Below are 17,371 nucleotides of genomic sequence, written 5' to 3'. Positions count from 1 at the left end.
CATGAGGAAGGATTTTAACTTTTTGACAGTTAAAGAAAGAACTTTTAGTCACAAAACCAGCATTGCGGACAGTTTTTATGCAGCATATTTCTTGACCAATGCACTTGTAGTTTGACTAGGCCTCTCTAGGGCTCTCTTACTTGTCTTGTGCTGGTTGAAAAACTCATGACATATTCTCAAACCAGCTGATAATTGCTGCTAATCAGCATTTGACCAACCATGACCTGTCTTTGTGTCACTGTTTGCAACTGTGATTAAGTTACTTCAGATTTATAGACTTTTTTTTTGCAAGGTGGTGACATCTATCTGCCTCCCTCCTGTAGCTCAACATTAATCTCTGTCCCGACTGACAAAGACGTCCTAAATAAGGCGCCTAAACATTGTAAGGTGACATGATTTTGAGGGATTAGTTTCTGGTGGCAGCCTCTATTTCTTCCTGTGGTTGTAAGATGATAGCCAGTGTAATATTATCATGAAGATTGTCAGCAATTAGTGAAAAGTTTTGTCTGCTTCCTATCAGGTATTCATCAAATCCCAGAGCCTGAAACATTTTCTGATCCAATCGGAGGTATGGAATGGGACCAGTCATATGAAAACTCAGGCACAGCAGCAAAAACGCACAACAAGAAGTTTATGAAAGATAAATGATGGCTTCAGTGACAGTTCTGTGTTGAATTATTCAAACAAAGATAGCCTCTATTGAAGAAAAGGTATCTTTATATGTAAGTATAGCAGCAAGAATGTGAAGAAGGAGAACCATTTAGCAAAAAGAATGGTACTGTCTTTTCAGTACTTTTCAGTCGTCACATATTGCCGCTTTGCTGTGGACTTATGCCTCCTCAGGTATCTTTAAACATTCAAGACATTGAGACAGAAAGTGAATACCAGACTCCCGAATGAAAGTCGGATGATTCTTTGATCCATCCCACCTGCTCGATAGGGACCGGCGTGCTCCCGTTTCAACATGACGCCATACACTGGCATGTCATGCAGATGTGCCGTCTGGCCGCATTCTCATCTGATGCCGCCCGTCTGCGTGTCATGCTGCCTCAGCAGGTGCTGTCCAAAGGCATATATTAACAACATGAACAATTCTGCCATGTTCTTAGCTGACACCATCCAGTGATGTATCATGCAGGTGTGAAAGGTAGATTTTGGCATCTGGATCCCTCAGAATGACAACAGACTGGGGTTTTTTCTTTGTTAGAATATTTTAAATAGGAAGGCTTTCCTACTTGGCAAGAAGCTTTCTTTCAGTTAAAAATACCATACAACATCCTACACACTATAATCAATAAAATGATGAGAAATTATTGAGCTATGGCTTTAATTATGTAAATTCATTGTAACCTTTATTTAAGACTCAGGAAATCAGTTGAGGGAGACCCTCATTTTCAGTGATGACAAGCATCATTGAAATTGAGAGGTGGTGATGTCAGTCCCTCAAAATAACAGAGAAAAGGCTTTTTAGGAACTGCTGTTTTTGATTGGTGTTCAACAGTACAAGGAGAAAGTCATCATCAAAGAGGCACAACTGAATGCAGTTTACGCAGCTTAACAATAACATGCTAGAAATAATTAAATAAACCAATATGGAAGTAAATGAAAGTGCTTTAAAGTCAGGAGAGCTATGATTTAAATTCAGTTTAAAATTAATAATGTGTTAATGTTAGCAGTTCCTGACAAAGGTGAATGTTCATTAAAATGCACTGTTTCTTTTAAAAATATATTCAGCGTGTATAGTGTGAATACACACTGTCAGCACACACACCTCTTTCTACACCAAGTGCAGAGGTAAAAGCAAAGGCTGCTACGGCTATCATACAAACTCACTACTGAGAGGAATACTGAGCCTGCTGAGCTGTACAACAGCAGTAATTAAGTGTGTACAAGTAACAAGGAAAGTAAAAAAGAAAGTGGAAAGAAAAAAAAATGTTTTTGTGCACGGCCGAGTCAAACAGATGGGAAGTCACATACAGCGAGACAGAGCACAGCGTGGATCAGTAGTTTTATTTGTCAGATTAGCTATGAAGCAGTGATTAGAAAATCAAACAAACATTATTGTGTGAAGTATTTGTATATTCTCAAAACTTCTATGCCTCAGACTTTCTCTCCTCCTACAATGAGACTGAGGAGGGTTGAAAATGGGCATAAATTAGAAATCCAACTTGCCATTTTATTGACATAAAAGATATGTTTTCCTTTGGTACTCAATTAGAATTTAACCTCTAGTGTTCCCCACTATACTCAGTTTATTTTTATTTCATTAATTACATCTCCCAGAATGCCTTTAATGGGAAAACGGTGTTCTCTGTGCTGTACATGTGTGATAGTATTAGTTATACCAGAAAGAGAAAAAGAAGAAGAATGGTGCTGTATAATATTCGACCTTGGTGAAGAGTGCAGCAGGTTTTACACTCTGTTGTACTGACAGTTTGCATTGCATTCTGGTCTACTGCGGCCACAATGGAGAAATGAGCATTTCTGCCTCTGCTATGGATTTCTCCATGTATTGTTGTTGATGTTTTAGTAGCTGAAATAAATCTTGCTGCTGCTCTGGCAATAACTTAAAAAGCCGGTTTTCCACGGGAATTCTAAAAATAACTTAAACAACAACTGGATCCAAGTGGAAAACACACGTCGCTGTTTTAAGGTTTGTTCTCACATTGGCTGCCCAAAATGTTTTCGAAAAAAAGTTTAAACTGGGAAACCAATGAAATAATGCTTGCCCAAGGGGCTAACAATGCTTGAGTTATTCCTCGACTGAAATGGTTTGAAAACTTTTCAGTCTTGACCTCCCCTTGCTTCCCCACTGCTGCAGTATTTATGTGCATGGACAAGACTCTATCTGCATGCAGACTGAAGAATGCAATTAAAACTCAAATCTCTCATCAAACACATCACAGTCTCAGACAGGCACACCTAGTTCACCGGTCCCCTCTCTAAATATTATCACTCATATCAAAAGCAAACGCTACAAATCTTGTCATTTACTGCCTGTGCTGGCTGTGTTTACATGCCGAGAAATGGTTAATGTGCGAGATTGAGAAGAGATAAAAGAGCTCTGAGAAGAATTCATCATACCCCATTTGAGTTTTTAGGCTTTCAACACAATTCTATACCCATCTTTAGGATACCCATCTTTAGTATCTTAAAACATAATGCACTATGCTGGTGCTTTCTGTACCCTAGTGTCATTAATTTCTATGACCCTGTTATACATCTTGGACAAACTTGCCGCTGATGTTGTTTTTAAAAAATCAATAGCTCTTTTTCATTCTGGACTTTAGCATTACTTAATTGGCAGCCAATGAAATGCTTTGCCTGCAGGGGTCGGCCATTACCTGAACTTTACTTTGAAGTCAGCTGAACGTGCAATGCAATGTTGAGCATCATGCATAATTAATATTTAAAGTAGTGGTTCACCTTAAAATGAAAATTCACTCTCAAAATCTATATGTAAACATAATACGCATCAAGCAAAGCAGGCAAGGGCAGCTTCACCTGAAAGGGAACTGCTAAAAGTTAGTATAAAAGGCAACATTTTCATTTCTGAATGACCTGTGCTTTCATGACTACCTCTTTGCCTTTTCACTTCTGAAAGGTATAAGCCATTTTTCCCCACTTCATATGTTGCTGTATTTGGACTTAGCCTACTTTCATTTTTCACCTTTTTGACACTGGAGTTGTACTGCTTTTTGACTACAAAAAAACACTATAAAAGAAGGAAGGGTCATTACGTCATGGTGACAGCTTTCAAATTTTGCATTGATGCCAAAGTTTGGCATCAATGCTCAATAACCTCTCTCAATAACCCATCATATCTGTTTTGTGTCACTTTTGACAGAAAAAAGCGTCCACATAAAAAGAAAGAAAAACACATTACAGGATACTTTTTATTCTAAATCTTTGCATTAGTTTTCCTTGTTATCCGTGTCCAGCAGCTGCATACAGCTCAACTCCATTGTGATATATGACCAAACAGAACAGATCTGACCTATTATCACAGGCGAGACTGTAATCATAACAAGATTAATTTAATAATGGCTCCTTTGATTAAAATTGGACTCAGTGATAGGGGCCATCAGATCCTTCAGCCAAGGTGGGACTTGACCAAATGTTACAACACCGCGCAGTTTGCATTCGTATTTTACATTTGTACAAGTAATGTAGCACAAATTATTAGCTAGCATACTGTAGATGTAAAAAGGAACTGGATACAGAGTTGAAGGCGGGGCCCTATGCATTCCAGTAAAAAATGGTTATTGGCATATTAAGGCAAAAAAGTTAACTGCTGCGTATAAAATTATTAAATTAAATTGGATGATCGGCACTGCTTCAGCACTGAGTGGCAAATCGACACACATGGCGCACTAGAGACTTCCACTGGTCGAGCCAGCTACTTCAAGTTTAGCACTCCACTAACTTATATGTAGAAAAATCATGCAACTAAATGGATCAAATTCTGATAGTGAAACAAATAACACGCAGGGGTTGTGACACTCAAAAAAAAAGTATCCACTGCTTCAGAGGCACCTCTTTTGCCATGTAAGTCTGTAAGTATTTTTGTCAAGAATGAAACAGAATATCCGCTCACTGTATTAAAAGCTCCCAGCATTATGTAATTGTGAAATGTTTAATCTAACAGAGATCTTTATCAGGCATTTCAAAGCATCATCACAAAGTAGTACTCTGCTTACCTTGCATTAGTTTGACTTTTTCAGTATGGCAACTGTGAAAGTTTTTTTGGATGTGCTTGCCCTCCACCTTGCAAAGCATTTTTGGGCCACATGGTATCACACCACAGAGCAGCCCGTTCTCATTCCAAACTTGTAAAATAGTGCCGCTTTGACAGTGTTTTTAGTCTAAGAGCCCGACACTAAAAGGCACCTTTCGGGTGCACATTAAATGCTGTTGGATGGTGTTGGGTGAGACCAAACCAGATTATACACTGCCAGATGGTCGGAACCTGTTGCATGCGCATGAAATGCGTCAGGACAGCGTCAGGGCGTCTATAGGGCAGGAGGAAGAGGAGGTGGATGGGTCGAACCAACGCAGACTTTGATGCGGGAGTCTGGTGTTTCCTTCCGGTTTGAAATTTGATGGTTTTTTTCTTCACATTATCATGTGCCTCCTTCCCCTTGTCCAAACCTTTCACGACTCTGTATCCTAAACCTATCCATCAGTGTCAGGGTGTGCGTTTGTTGATGACCCAGCATAGGTTGCCATGTGCTGTTGTAACCTTAACATAACCACGTGCTGCGTCATCTCACCATGTGTGCATTAGTTGACATCATGGTAGCAGCATCCCAGAATGTAAAGAGCAGACGCAAAAGGATACCTAAGACGGAATATTTCGATGCAGAAGTCATCTCGCAAAGTTGCAATATGTGACGACTTTACTGTTTGGCCACAGTGAAAATTGGCTACAAAGCTGATGCACTTCTTTGGGGCCTGTAACACACTCTTAAGTCACAACAACATGTAAGCTAGAGAAGCTGTAACATTTGCTTTCACTTACCAACACTGCAGCTCTCTGTACACATCTTTTAAACCTTTCCAGGGATTATTTCTACTAAATTTAATTGTTTTTTTTTTCCTCGAAATTAATGACGGGTGTCTTCACAGAGATATTAAGTGCAAATGCTAATTTAGTTCACTGACGAACAAAGTAATAAGTTTTGGTAAGCAATAAAGGTTGTGGGAAATGGGAAAATAAATAATGGAAAAGAAAAAAGACCGTTGCAAAACTATTGCAGCCGTGGACGTCATGATCCTGGATTTTTGTTTGTATTCTTTTATATTGTCAACTTTGTTGAAGGTTTTTTGTTTGTGTTTTATCCTGTTCCATCTCCAAGTTTATATCCTGTTTTACTTTGAAATTCAACCTCCTCGTGTGTCTTGTCTGATTTTACTTCCTGTCTTTATGTTTTCCCATCTGCCTCACCCTGATTAGTCTCACATGCTCTGTCTTTCCCTTGTGGAGTCAATGTGTCCTTCAGTTCTTCCTGCCTTTGTCTGTGTCCCCCCTGTTTTCTGTCACACCTGTCTTTTATTAGTCTCATTTGTCCTTCCCTGTTCCCAGAGTCTTCCCCGCACACCTGCTCTGTTTTAGCCTCGTTTGCCCCGCCCTTGTGTTCCCTGCCACACCTTTGATTGTCAGCCAATCCCTGTGTTTCCCTCCTTTTACCCATGTCCACCTACTCCAGCTGTGTCTCGTTTTTGTAATTGGTCCCTTTGTTTCTCATCAGTTTGTCTGTTGTCCCCGCTGTGTTCACTGCTGATATCTTCACCTCTGAGGTCCCTGTGATCCTCATGTGTTCCAGGTTGATTTCAGTTTTTTGATTTGTGTTTCATTTGTACTTTGAGTTTTGTTACTAGCTTGTTTTTGGATATTTTCTCTTTTGATACAACCTGTCTGCCTTTTTGTTTTGCGTTCGGGTCCTCATCTGCCCTTAACTGTGATATGATCTCCTCGTCTGCCTCGTGTCTGAACTTGAACCCTACGGCTCTCCGGAGCTTACTAGCTGGCCCCGAAATTCTGTGGTTTCAGCTTTGGGGCACTTTGCAGCACTTCTGTCTCGTATTTAACATTGTTTTCACCCAGATGCCTAAGTACCAGTTGAATTGAATGAAGTTGATGTGAACTGGTACTTATTAGTACAAATATAACTTGGCGGGTACCCAAAGGAGTACTATATACAGTCCCTAACCCTAGCACCTTCTCTAGACAATATCAGGAAACATTATGAAGAGAGCTGGGTGCAGTTACCCCTTCTGAATATTATTAAACATAACTGAAATTTTGAAGTTTGGTTAGCTATTGATGATGATCGAACACATGTACAATACTACCTGCTGTTAGGAGAAAGGGAGACTGGCACCAGTGTGCTTTCACATGCAACACAGTGACCCTCCTTTTTAGAGTCTTCTTGTTGGCTACAAGTTCATCTTGCAGTAGGTGAATTTAACTTTTAAAGACATCAAAGTTGTTTGCAGCTAAAGCTTAAATAATTCAACTACCCTGATTTGGGAATAAATATCACCAAAAATCACCAAAAAGTTACTTATTTCTGTTAATACCCAACAACATAGGCCAGTATCACTTGATTGGCTGAAATCTCCTCACAAGCTGTTGTAGACTTTAATTAACAAGTCTGGCTTGTGTTGCCTTTCAAGTAGGAAATGCCATCTTGAATATGGTGTAAATCAAATATAACTCAAATAATATGCTTTTGTCACAAAAAGCTCAGTGCCACATCTCTCCTTTATTTTGAGATATGGTAGAAGGCTATAAACTGCCATAATTTTATGTCTTTTAACAGACTAGCATAGTTTAAGCATAACATCCAGGTCCTTCATGCTTGAGCCCTTTTGAACATGGTTGACCTTGAGCTGATTTGACTTTGCAAAGGTGTGTGTACACAATCATGTCTAGCACATCATTTCAAGTGTTTCTATGATACTTTTAGATCAGAGAAGAAAAAAAACATCACTCTGAATGCCCTAGAAACACATCACATGTTTGCATTTTATCATGAAAGCTAAGAGGGATAAGATGGACCAGATGAAAGGTCATTATCTAATTAAAGGAGTCTCTGATCATATCAAGGCCTCATGGGGGAAAACATGATTTTTTAATTAATACATTTCTCTTTCTTGTCATCTTGAAGGAAACATTTTTATGTTAGAGCCCGATCATGAAGAGCAAACCAATTGAGAAAACCAAGACAAACCGTTGTTGCAGTTTTATAAATTGACTCATATGTTTAGTGTCAGCGGAGTGGTTGAATTGCTCATGAAATTGATATGTCAGTTGAAGTAAAAAAAAAAAAAAAAAAAGGACCGAGATAGAGTTCAGGTGTCTTATTTGGATCTAGTTGTGCATGGTAATTGGTGAGCTGTGGCCTGGAGCAAAACTTACTGAGCCAAACAGCAGCTCTCTTTTCTCCTACAAAGCAGACATGGTACAAATAGGCTTCACAGAGTCAATGTTTCTTAACAAGCCTCCCATAAAAGCCCTATTTGGCTATTCCTGGGAGACAGCATGCATCCAATCCTGAGTATTAGGAGAGAGGCCTGATATTTGTTATTGTGATATTTATGTCCTATAGAGTTCATAGATTGCTCACCACATTGTTTTCCACTCCCGTAAAGGACTGAAATGGGCAGAAGTGGCCTCTGTGTTTATCACTGTTTATTTGTCTCTGTTGGTTTATTAGTTTGTGCGGCGCTGCTTTGTTTGCCTCCAGCTTGCTTGACAGCTTGCCTCCACTGGGAATAGAGTGGCCTCGGTGTCCCAGCTCTAAATATACACCAATTTTCACCTGACGTTCAGTTTGTCTAAAGACAGTGCTGTACGGGGAAGCCTGTCAGCCTTTGAGGATTTCTGTGCGGAAACATCGCTGATGGGACAAGGCTTTAATCAACTCTGTTATTAAAGAAATGGAAATGATAAAAAGGGTATTTGCTCACACTACAGACAGAATTATTATGTTTACATTATTTTTTGTAACTTTAAAAGGCGCTGTAATTTTCTGTTCCATGTAATATTATTAAAAGGATGTGATAGAGGTTAAATATTTTTTAAAAATGAGGAAAAAACTGCATACTATGACAATGTAAATATATCTGCAAGTGGGTATTAAATTCTTGAAGGGAAGTTTAAAATATAGAAAGTTTGTCATCACCTTAAATTTGAATACTAGGTGTGATGCCATGTTCATTATTATCATGATAGCACAATACAGTTCCCCAGAAATTAGTCCTACAACCTAGAAATGAGTTATAATTTGATCACTCCCATTCCCTCGTCTCAAAGTCAACAGGTTTTCTGAATGGGTTTTTGGTAAGATGTCTGAAATAAGGTCTGTGGGTAACACTACCTTAAGAGACTTTGGAGTTTTGTTCTACAACATAAAACACATCAGTAAAAATCCTTATCGTAAATTCTGAAGCTCCTACGTAAAATTCAAATGCTACACATGGTGGCTTTAACACTTGATTTTACCAATAAATTTATACTAACATTACTAACCTGATATGGTCTAATTTTGCTTGATGTAATTAGGATGCATGCACTGCAAAGTTTGCCTTAAAGAATAACATATATTTCATATGGTACTTACTAAGATATAAATCAGGGATTGTTTTGCAAATCCAATTAATTGCATTATAAAATGTTGAAGCAATCATACATTTTGGGAAATCTGCTGATTTGCCTTTTTGCAGAAAGTAAAATGAAAATATTGACAGCACTCTTACATCTGTACAATAAATATGAAGCTGGAGGCAGCAGCCAATGTGTGCATAAAATGATACTTTACCGTTTTATGGGTAGTTATGTGTCCATTTGTGATGCTTTTTGGGGTTGAAGAAGCGAGGAAGTTACTGGCACAAAAACATAGTAAAAACAGCCTTAGTGCCTTTTTAAACTTTAGATTCTGTACTGATTAACCAAACATTTGCTAACGAGCTGCTGTGTCTAGCATCCTATATACTGTACAGGTACGAGGAATGATGCCCATCAGCTCAGGAAGAAATACAATAAGCCTATTTTCCAAAATGTAAAAGTTCATCTAAATTCAACATGGAATAAAATATGGTAACACTTTACTTGAAGAAAACGTTTTGTGAGTTTTTGAATTGTTAGAATCATGAGAGAATTCCTCATTTCCCATAGAGATTTCTTCAATTTAATTCTTTCGTAATAGGGCAACTGAGGAGATGATTCAATGATATGACATTTTTCTGGTATTTAATTGTCTATTATAGGACGCCTTTGATGCATCACTGTACACTTCAAGTAAAGTGTCACCCGAAAATCTCTCGCATGTGAGACTCTCACTCCTCTCTCCTGTCTTTACATTGCTCCCACCGCAGCCCGGGTGTGTGACAACGAGCTCCTGCGCTGCCAAAATGGCGGGGTGTGTATCAACAACGTCCGCTGCAGCTGTCCCTCAGACTACTCAGGCCTGCAGTGTGAGAAGCCCCGCTGCGAGTCTGAGCTTGGTGGCTGCGGCGGCCCAGATTCGGGCCAGGCCCCCCTGACGCCACCATCATCCCCCAGGCTGCTGCTGCTGCTGCTGCTGGGCTCGGCACTCCTGAGAGAGGCCTCCTGCTGGCCCGCCGTGCTCTAAAGAGACCCATGACCTGGTGGGAGTGATCAACTCCCCGCCGCCTCCACCTTAAACCTTCCCATCCCCCCTTTCAGATAATCAACAACCATTAAACAAGAACAAACCATGAGCTTTCTGGACTGTACTGTACTGAGCTTCTCCGCCGCCAGACTCAATGGACACTCGCGCTGACAATAAAGGGAATGTGCCAGACAAATGAGTGCAAAAACTTTTCATTTAATTTCAAAGAATATATAGAAATGAAAAAACATATACTTCTAAAAATGCCAGATATTATAAAAGAAATGAGCGCCTATTAAGAGTAAAATGTGCAAAGAACAATGAGTCCCCCTCCCCTTCTAAGCCATACCAGGTACTTGAGCTCCTTCCAGTTTTGAGAAGGGATAACTGAAGATGACAGACTCGTTCACTTCCTCCCTTATTGCCACGGCAACAACAGCTGCGACCAATCAGCTCGCGAACCGAGCCGGCAGTGGCCGCCGATCCCCCTGGGACGCTTCTGCGAGTTAATGTTGGCTGGACTGACGCCGAAGAGATCTCAAAGAAACTGTCCCCGCTGAATGGCTGACTGACTGGCCTCTGAAACGTAACCGTTATTCTTCAATACAACGACAAACAAAAAGAGGAGCAAACACAGGAACACGCATTCTTTGCTGTCAGTGCATTGTGGATAGAAGGAAATCTGTCCGGACTGCCACTTTGTGACACACAAAAAAAAAAAACCTCGCCCACGTCGATCCCCCCTCTAGCTTTCTGTCTCTCCTTCGAGCTCTATCTCATCCTCCCTCCTGTTCATCCTCCCTCCCTCCAATCCCAAAGCCCCTCGCCATGCTGCCACAGACCTGTGCTTTTGTGAACGTTACTCTGTAAACCCTTGTTGGTTGAAAGATTCTTTTGTCCGATGTTAGTGATGCACATGTGTAAGAAGCCCCTTCCCCCTCCCCCACCTTTTTCCCCTCTCTTGCAAAAAGATACTCCAATAAAGCTGTCTGATTCTTTTTCTATCTTAGAGCCGCCACGCTCCCTACGATCATGGTCCGAGGATAGTTTTCACTCAAGCTGACGAGAGGTGCATAGAAAAACCATCGGTGTATTTGCAAGTTCTTTTCTCGACAGAGCAAAACAAAAAAAAGAGTCATGTAGTCCTTTTGTATCTTTGCCAAACTGTGATTGAAAAAAGGCAACCTTTAATGTATCTATTTAAAACATCCAAATGCAGAAGCAATGGTTTATGGTTTTCTTTTCTTTTGATTTCCATTCCTTTCATCCACTTATTTTATTTGTTGATATTACTTTTAGTTGTGCAGTTGATTTTCCTTTGTATTGGCAACGTGCTGGCATCAAAGAATATCAGTTTACATATACAGTATTAATAAAGTGTAATAAAATCCCACCAAAGGACATTATAAATGTTTTGTTCTTGCTTTAACACTTGAGAATTTAAATGAATAAAAGTTTAAAAATTAAACTGTGTTGATCATTTCTGTGATCGCAGGTTTACACATCGTTTAGTTGTTATTGAATTGAGATGTGTATCGTTCACTTTCCTGTCCAGTTTCCTGATTGTGTTTCTTTGCCCTTAATTCTGATTTAAGTACTTTAATTTGGCAACCAAAACCCAATACCAAAAAAAAATGTCTAACACTTAAATTTTCTCACCATTACCAAGACCTTCAAAGAGCTGTAATTTTGGTACCAATTAAAATGAGACTAGAGACAGTTTAAGTGCTCGAGTAACCCCCTGAAAGTGATTTAGTTGGTGCACAATCTGCACAGGCCATTTACAAACGTTTACAACAATAAATTGATAATAAATAAACTCTGCTCGAGTTTAAATGTAGCTTTCCTCCAAAGAACATCCCTCTTCTCTCCCCGTATAGGAAACGTCTTGCAAATTATTATAATATTAGAGACCTTTGAAATAATCCCCTTTTACATTTAAACTAATATATATATATATATATATATAATCCTTTGTCCTTAACTTAATCATATATAGAGGTTTTATCAATTGAAAAGGAAATTAAACTTCAAATTTCCCAAACACACTCTCACAGTAGCAGCCACAGCTGTTTGAGAGAAAATTTCAATGGAAAACTGATCTGACTGTTACATTTTTTAATGTGACTTAACAGTTATTGAAACAACTTAAAGGGACAATTCCACCAAAAGCAAAACTACATTTTTTTTTTTTCCTCTTTTGTGTTGTGAAATTTATCAGTTTACGTACTTTTGGTGTGAGTTGCAGAGTGTTTGAGATATCGGCCGTAGAGATGTCTGCCTTCTCTCCAGTGTAAGCAGAGTAAGTAAGTAGAAGCATGCTTCAAATGTATGTTTTTTGGTGCTTTTGAGCATCACAAGTTCTATTATATATCAAGAGAAATCAGTCACTCTGCATCCGTACACCAACACAATCTAGACTGATAAACCACAGTGAAGAAAAAATGTGTATTTTTGATCACATTTAAACTTGTTTTCTCAAGTTCAATAAACTTAGCTGGTTTTATATTTCACAACTAATGAGGTATCTTTGAACTAATGATTAAAATTAAGTTCAGTTTAATGTCATTTTTAATGCAGCCGAATTTCTTTTTTTTTTACTATTGAAGTTGAACAAGCTTCCAGTGTTTTGCTGCGTATGGTTTTGTTTATTTTTTCCTTCATCTTACAGCTGCACGGCATACTGAGGCTACATTAACATTTCATTACAATACAGTAAAACGTATTAGTAGCAAAAGCAGGAATAGAAACTGCATCTCAGATTTTTTTTGATGGTTTTGCATAAAAAGTATTATAATATTTTGCAGGAGAGTCATAGTGGGGTCTGTGTGCTCTCTGCATCTCTGATGTGAACTACAAACTGAAGTAAAGCTGCAGTTTTAAACTAACAGCAGCACCTGCATGAGAGTTCAAGTTCATCCCTGATATTCTGGGGAAAGACAGTCTGTGTATTTTTTTTTGTCCAACACAGAAGATGTAAGGGAGTCTTTCACATGTCTGAGCCCAGTTGGCTTATTATAGTCAAAACATTCATAAGGTATTGGAATATTCATTCATTCATGTAATCATAGTTTATGACTTTTATATAAAAACACTTTAGGTACTTCAAAAGCCTTCATGTACCGTATTGTTATCTACTTTATTTGTACATGTATAATATGCGACAGACACTTGAGGTGCTGCTTAAGAAGTGCTGACACGTTGGATAAACTAAAACGCGATCTGTGGAACACAAACCCCCAACAAGGCCACCCTGACAAAACGATGGCATGAAAATCTGCGTATCAGCTCTGGTGATATTTCCGTGCTATTTATCTTGAATTCAATCTGGTAAAGATTTGTTTCAGTGGCATGCATTGTCGGAGGCACTGAATTAAATATTTACAACTGTCGATGTCTCCCGGAGAGCCTGTGTTCAAAGTTTATATAGTGGGTCTTGTCAGACACTCGACAGTTCATCCATAACCTGAAATATTCAAGCCGCAGCTCCGGCTAAACAGACTCCATCCTTGTGTTTCCTTAAAAGTTTGACTCAGAGGAAATAAAGGAACTTGGTTTGTTGGCTAAAAGCTAATATGTTTTCTACAAATAATCTTTTCTTCTCTATCAGACCACATTTGCAGCTGAGATAACACTTTTTTCCCTATAGTGTACCCTGGTTTCATGATTGTAAACATTTACATGTCACTTATTTATTTATTTATTTTATTAGATTTATTACGACAGAAAGAGGGAATATCAGATTTTTTTAATCAAGATTTTTTATTATCTTTTTTTTTTTTTTTCCACTAAAACCAAATAAATTCAAAACTTCAAAGAAGTTTACGGTAAGTACGGAAGGATTTAATTAGCAAAACTTATTTTATATGTTTTTGTTCATGTTTTCTTCAATTTCCTCTTTTTTAAATGAACTTAAAAAATATGATTTTTGTCTTTTCTCTGGTTCACCAAAGGAAGCAGTACTCTGAATAAAAAATTCAAAATGTTTATGCAGTATTTTTATAATCTGGCAATGAATTTGTAATGGATTAGAAGGATAATGTAAAAATTATCCAGAAAAGTACAGTTTCTGAATATATAAATGTAGCCATTTACAGTTTATATTTGCAACAAATGTAAGTACATTTTAAACTACTTATAAATACCACAAACTAAAATAAAACTCACTTTTCTTCGACCACTGTTTTGTGTGTGTGAAGTGTCTGACTCCAGGGACGCCCTGATAAATTCAGTCAAAGTCACTTGTTTGTCAAGGTCCCCTGCAGTGGCCCTAATTTTAACCATGTGTTCAGCCCAGGTGTCAATGCACCATGCTGCGTGGAGAATTAAAATAGAGTTGACGTCGTTTGGGGAGAGGACTTCATCCCAGATATCTCACCTCCAGCAGCTGTTGGCTGACCCAACCATGAAGCATCTCCGAAATACCTCAGAGCAAACTGTCCGCTGCCACTGGATTATCTCCCCCCTGTAATGTGCTTTGTGGAAATGACTGGTGAGAAGTGTTTAAAGGGGCAATGTTATTTTTTATTTCTGCCCTGTGGCAAAAACAGTGTGGAATTTATCTGTGGAGAATCAAAGACTCAACAAAGGCATTTCTTGTACGGAGGCAATGATTTTTTTTCTTTGGATCTATGCTTTAATTAGCTTGAATTCTCTTGAAACATAACAAGTGTTTGTGTCACTCACAGGCTGCCGTAGCTTATGGGGACAAGTCTCTTTGTCAGTTTTGTGCATATTAAAGGTCAGTGTCAAATTCAGGAACACAACTCAAAGTTTGGACTTCTCTTAGGTGTCTTAAAGAGAACTAACATCTGATGCAACTAAGAACTTTGAGTTTTTAGGTGAACTATGTTTTCTGTTATTCTGTTATTATGTCAATTAGGATACAACACTGTCTATTTTCTCATCTCTCTCAACAGTTCTGTCGAGTAATGCCTCACTCTTGCAGTGACTTGAGGCTTTTTCCATTTGCATGTGAGCCAAATCACCATCTGATGCATCTTTGGTTCTGAGGCAGACTTTATCCGTCCGCCATCCTTGCATCATTGTGCTTTGGAGTCATACTTCAGCTGTTGGATATTATGCCAAACGCATCACCGAGGACGTCAGAAGGCACAGAAAGAGTTTTTGAGATGGTTAAAATAGAAGTGTGCACACACTCAATGTGTTTCTAAAACACGAGGAGAAGTCTTTGTGCCAAGATAAGCTACCCATCTCCTGGCTGTAGCACACTTAGCAAGATTTGCTTTAAAGCTCTGTAGAGCTGACGCCCCCTTTTCAAATGTTACCACTTGACTGAATGGATGTCATCAGTGGCTATATCAGCTTAATACTGTAGATGTGGTTTAAAAAGGCTCAGAAGGGCATTATCGGCCCTTAAATTTTTTAATTTGTTACCTTATTTAACGTGACAAACTTACGCAACTTGCATCAGTGAAATAAGTTAAAATATGGTTTCACACAAGACACAAAGCCTGGTCTCCTGTGTTAAAGTTCTGTGTTTGTTTGACTCATCGACCACCAAAGGTCCTCTGACTTTCTTGCTCTTTATACCAGTGTAAGCTGACTTCTCCGTTTGATCCTGTCAAAATTATTATGGCCACTAGAGGTTGATATATAACAATAAACTAGCCATTCGATGGGCTGATAATGACCTAATGAACCCACTAGTAGGTGTGGCACACCCCTTCATGAATAACTCAGGCTGAAAACCTCTGGTGACGCCCATTTAATTGACAAACATTCAAAATGGGTGGTAAAGGTAACCTGTAATGATCCAAATCATTTCTAACGAGTGAGGGCTCTGCAACAATCAGATATTTCAAAACATTAATTTCTGTTATCACTATGTCAGTTTTATCTACATGTGAAGCTGCAACAGAGAGAGTTATGTCTTATTTTAGCGGTGACATCATAGTGTTTAACAGCCAATCACAGTGCTCAATGACCAAAAGACAAAGACTTAATCGATTTTTTTTTTTTTTGAGAAAAGATGTAAAAAAGAGCAGACCCTCTTTCTCATTGCATTTATAATTATCAGGGACCCCTCTTACAGACAAAAAGTCATGTGATTCAAGTAAAAATATTGATCATTGCCACTGTACAGACTTAAAGACCTAATCTGACTCTGGACTTTACTTTGCCCTCAAGCCTACAGCACTGTTTGTAGCACCTGACTTACCATCACTGTGAATATCCAGCCTTGTTCCCCACTTGTTCAGGTCAGACAAGTCCTTATATGATGTGTCCTTGTTTGGCAAAATAAACATCCTGGATCTGTATCTGTCTGCTCCTGTCCCTGAGATTCTTTGAAAGACTACCGTCTGTGGATATCATGAAGGACACACGGATACTTCACTGTTTAGAAAGAAAACTCCTTACCTTTGCATTGGACTGGACAACTGTGGTTTACAGAGAACTGTGTATTTTTCATCTAAATTGTGTGCTGCAATAAAAATCATATCATTCTTTCCTCAGCTATTGTGGGATGTGCCAGAGAAGTAACAGTCATTAATAATGTTATTGACTCTAATGTGAAATGTGAAGGTGCACATCAATTAATTCATCCCACATTTTTAGTTCTCTTAAAATAGATTATGCTTGGTTGCTAAAATCCTTAATGTCTTGACAGTTTAATGAAAATCTGTTATATTCATGAAATATAATCTAATTTTATGATGATTAAAATGAGGAGCAAACATGTCTGACACGCTGATGGCTGATCCGGTGTTAGAGGGCAAGTGGAGACAAGCGTAAGAAGACATCAGGTCAGGTTGAGAAGTATTGACCTGGCCCAAGCACTCTTTTTCCCGCCATGGTTGTGATGTGTTTGTTTGTGTGATGATCAATGCACTTATTGAACCACACACAGCACTTATTGATCAGTGTTTCTTTTTCCTACAGTGGGCACTGAGTGGTTTCTCCAAACTGTAGACATACAGTATGTCTATTAATGGATCCTAAGCTGCTGCTCAGCCAGACGCCTTCACAGAGCTAAAGTGAAATTGTTCAACTTTCCTTTGGAAATGGTTCTTTTGAGAAGGCAAAAAGTTTTTTTTCTGTCTGGCCCACATTTTTCCTTTTAAACCACACTAGCATTAGCAGGGTAATCTCAATGCTTGGCTAACTAATGAATACTTTCAAGGCTCCATTTATCAAAGCTACAGATTCCTTTGGAGATCAGGACACCTGAGAGTTTCCACGGTGATGTTACCAGTGTAATGTGTCTCCCT

The 17,371-nt window shown here is 38.7% G+C and overlaps 1 protein-coding gene across 8 annotated transcripts in view; it reads left to right on the top strand.

Annotated features, from left to right (window-relative positions):
* Nucleotides 1-11,527, top strand: part of ntng1a (netrin g1a) — a 172,311-nt gene extending 160,784 nt beyond the window's left edge. For all 8 annotated transcript variants that reach the window (XM_042510273.1, XM_042510272.1, XM_042510271.1 and 5 more), the window contains one exon: nt 9,883-11,527. In XM_042510273.1, coding sequence (XP_042366207.1) covers nt 9,883-10,139 — 257 coding nt within the window. In that variant the 3' untranslated portion in view covers nt 10,140-11,527. The remainder of the gene's footprint in view (nt 1-9,882) is intronic.
* The last annotated feature ends 5,844 nt before the right edge of the window (nt 11,528-17,371 follow it).

Source organism: Plectropomus leopardus, chromosome 21 (genome assembly GCF_008729295.1).
Source record: "Plectropomus leopardus isolate mb chromosome 21, YSFRI_Pleo_2.0, whole genome shotgun sequence".
Taxonomy (NCBI): domain Eukaryota; kingdom Metazoa; phylum Chordata; class Actinopteri; order Perciformes; family Serranidae; genus Plectropomus; species Plectropomus leopardus.
Note: the sequence above shows the minus strand (reverse complement) of the source record. Positions and strands in the feature narration are given on the sequence as shown.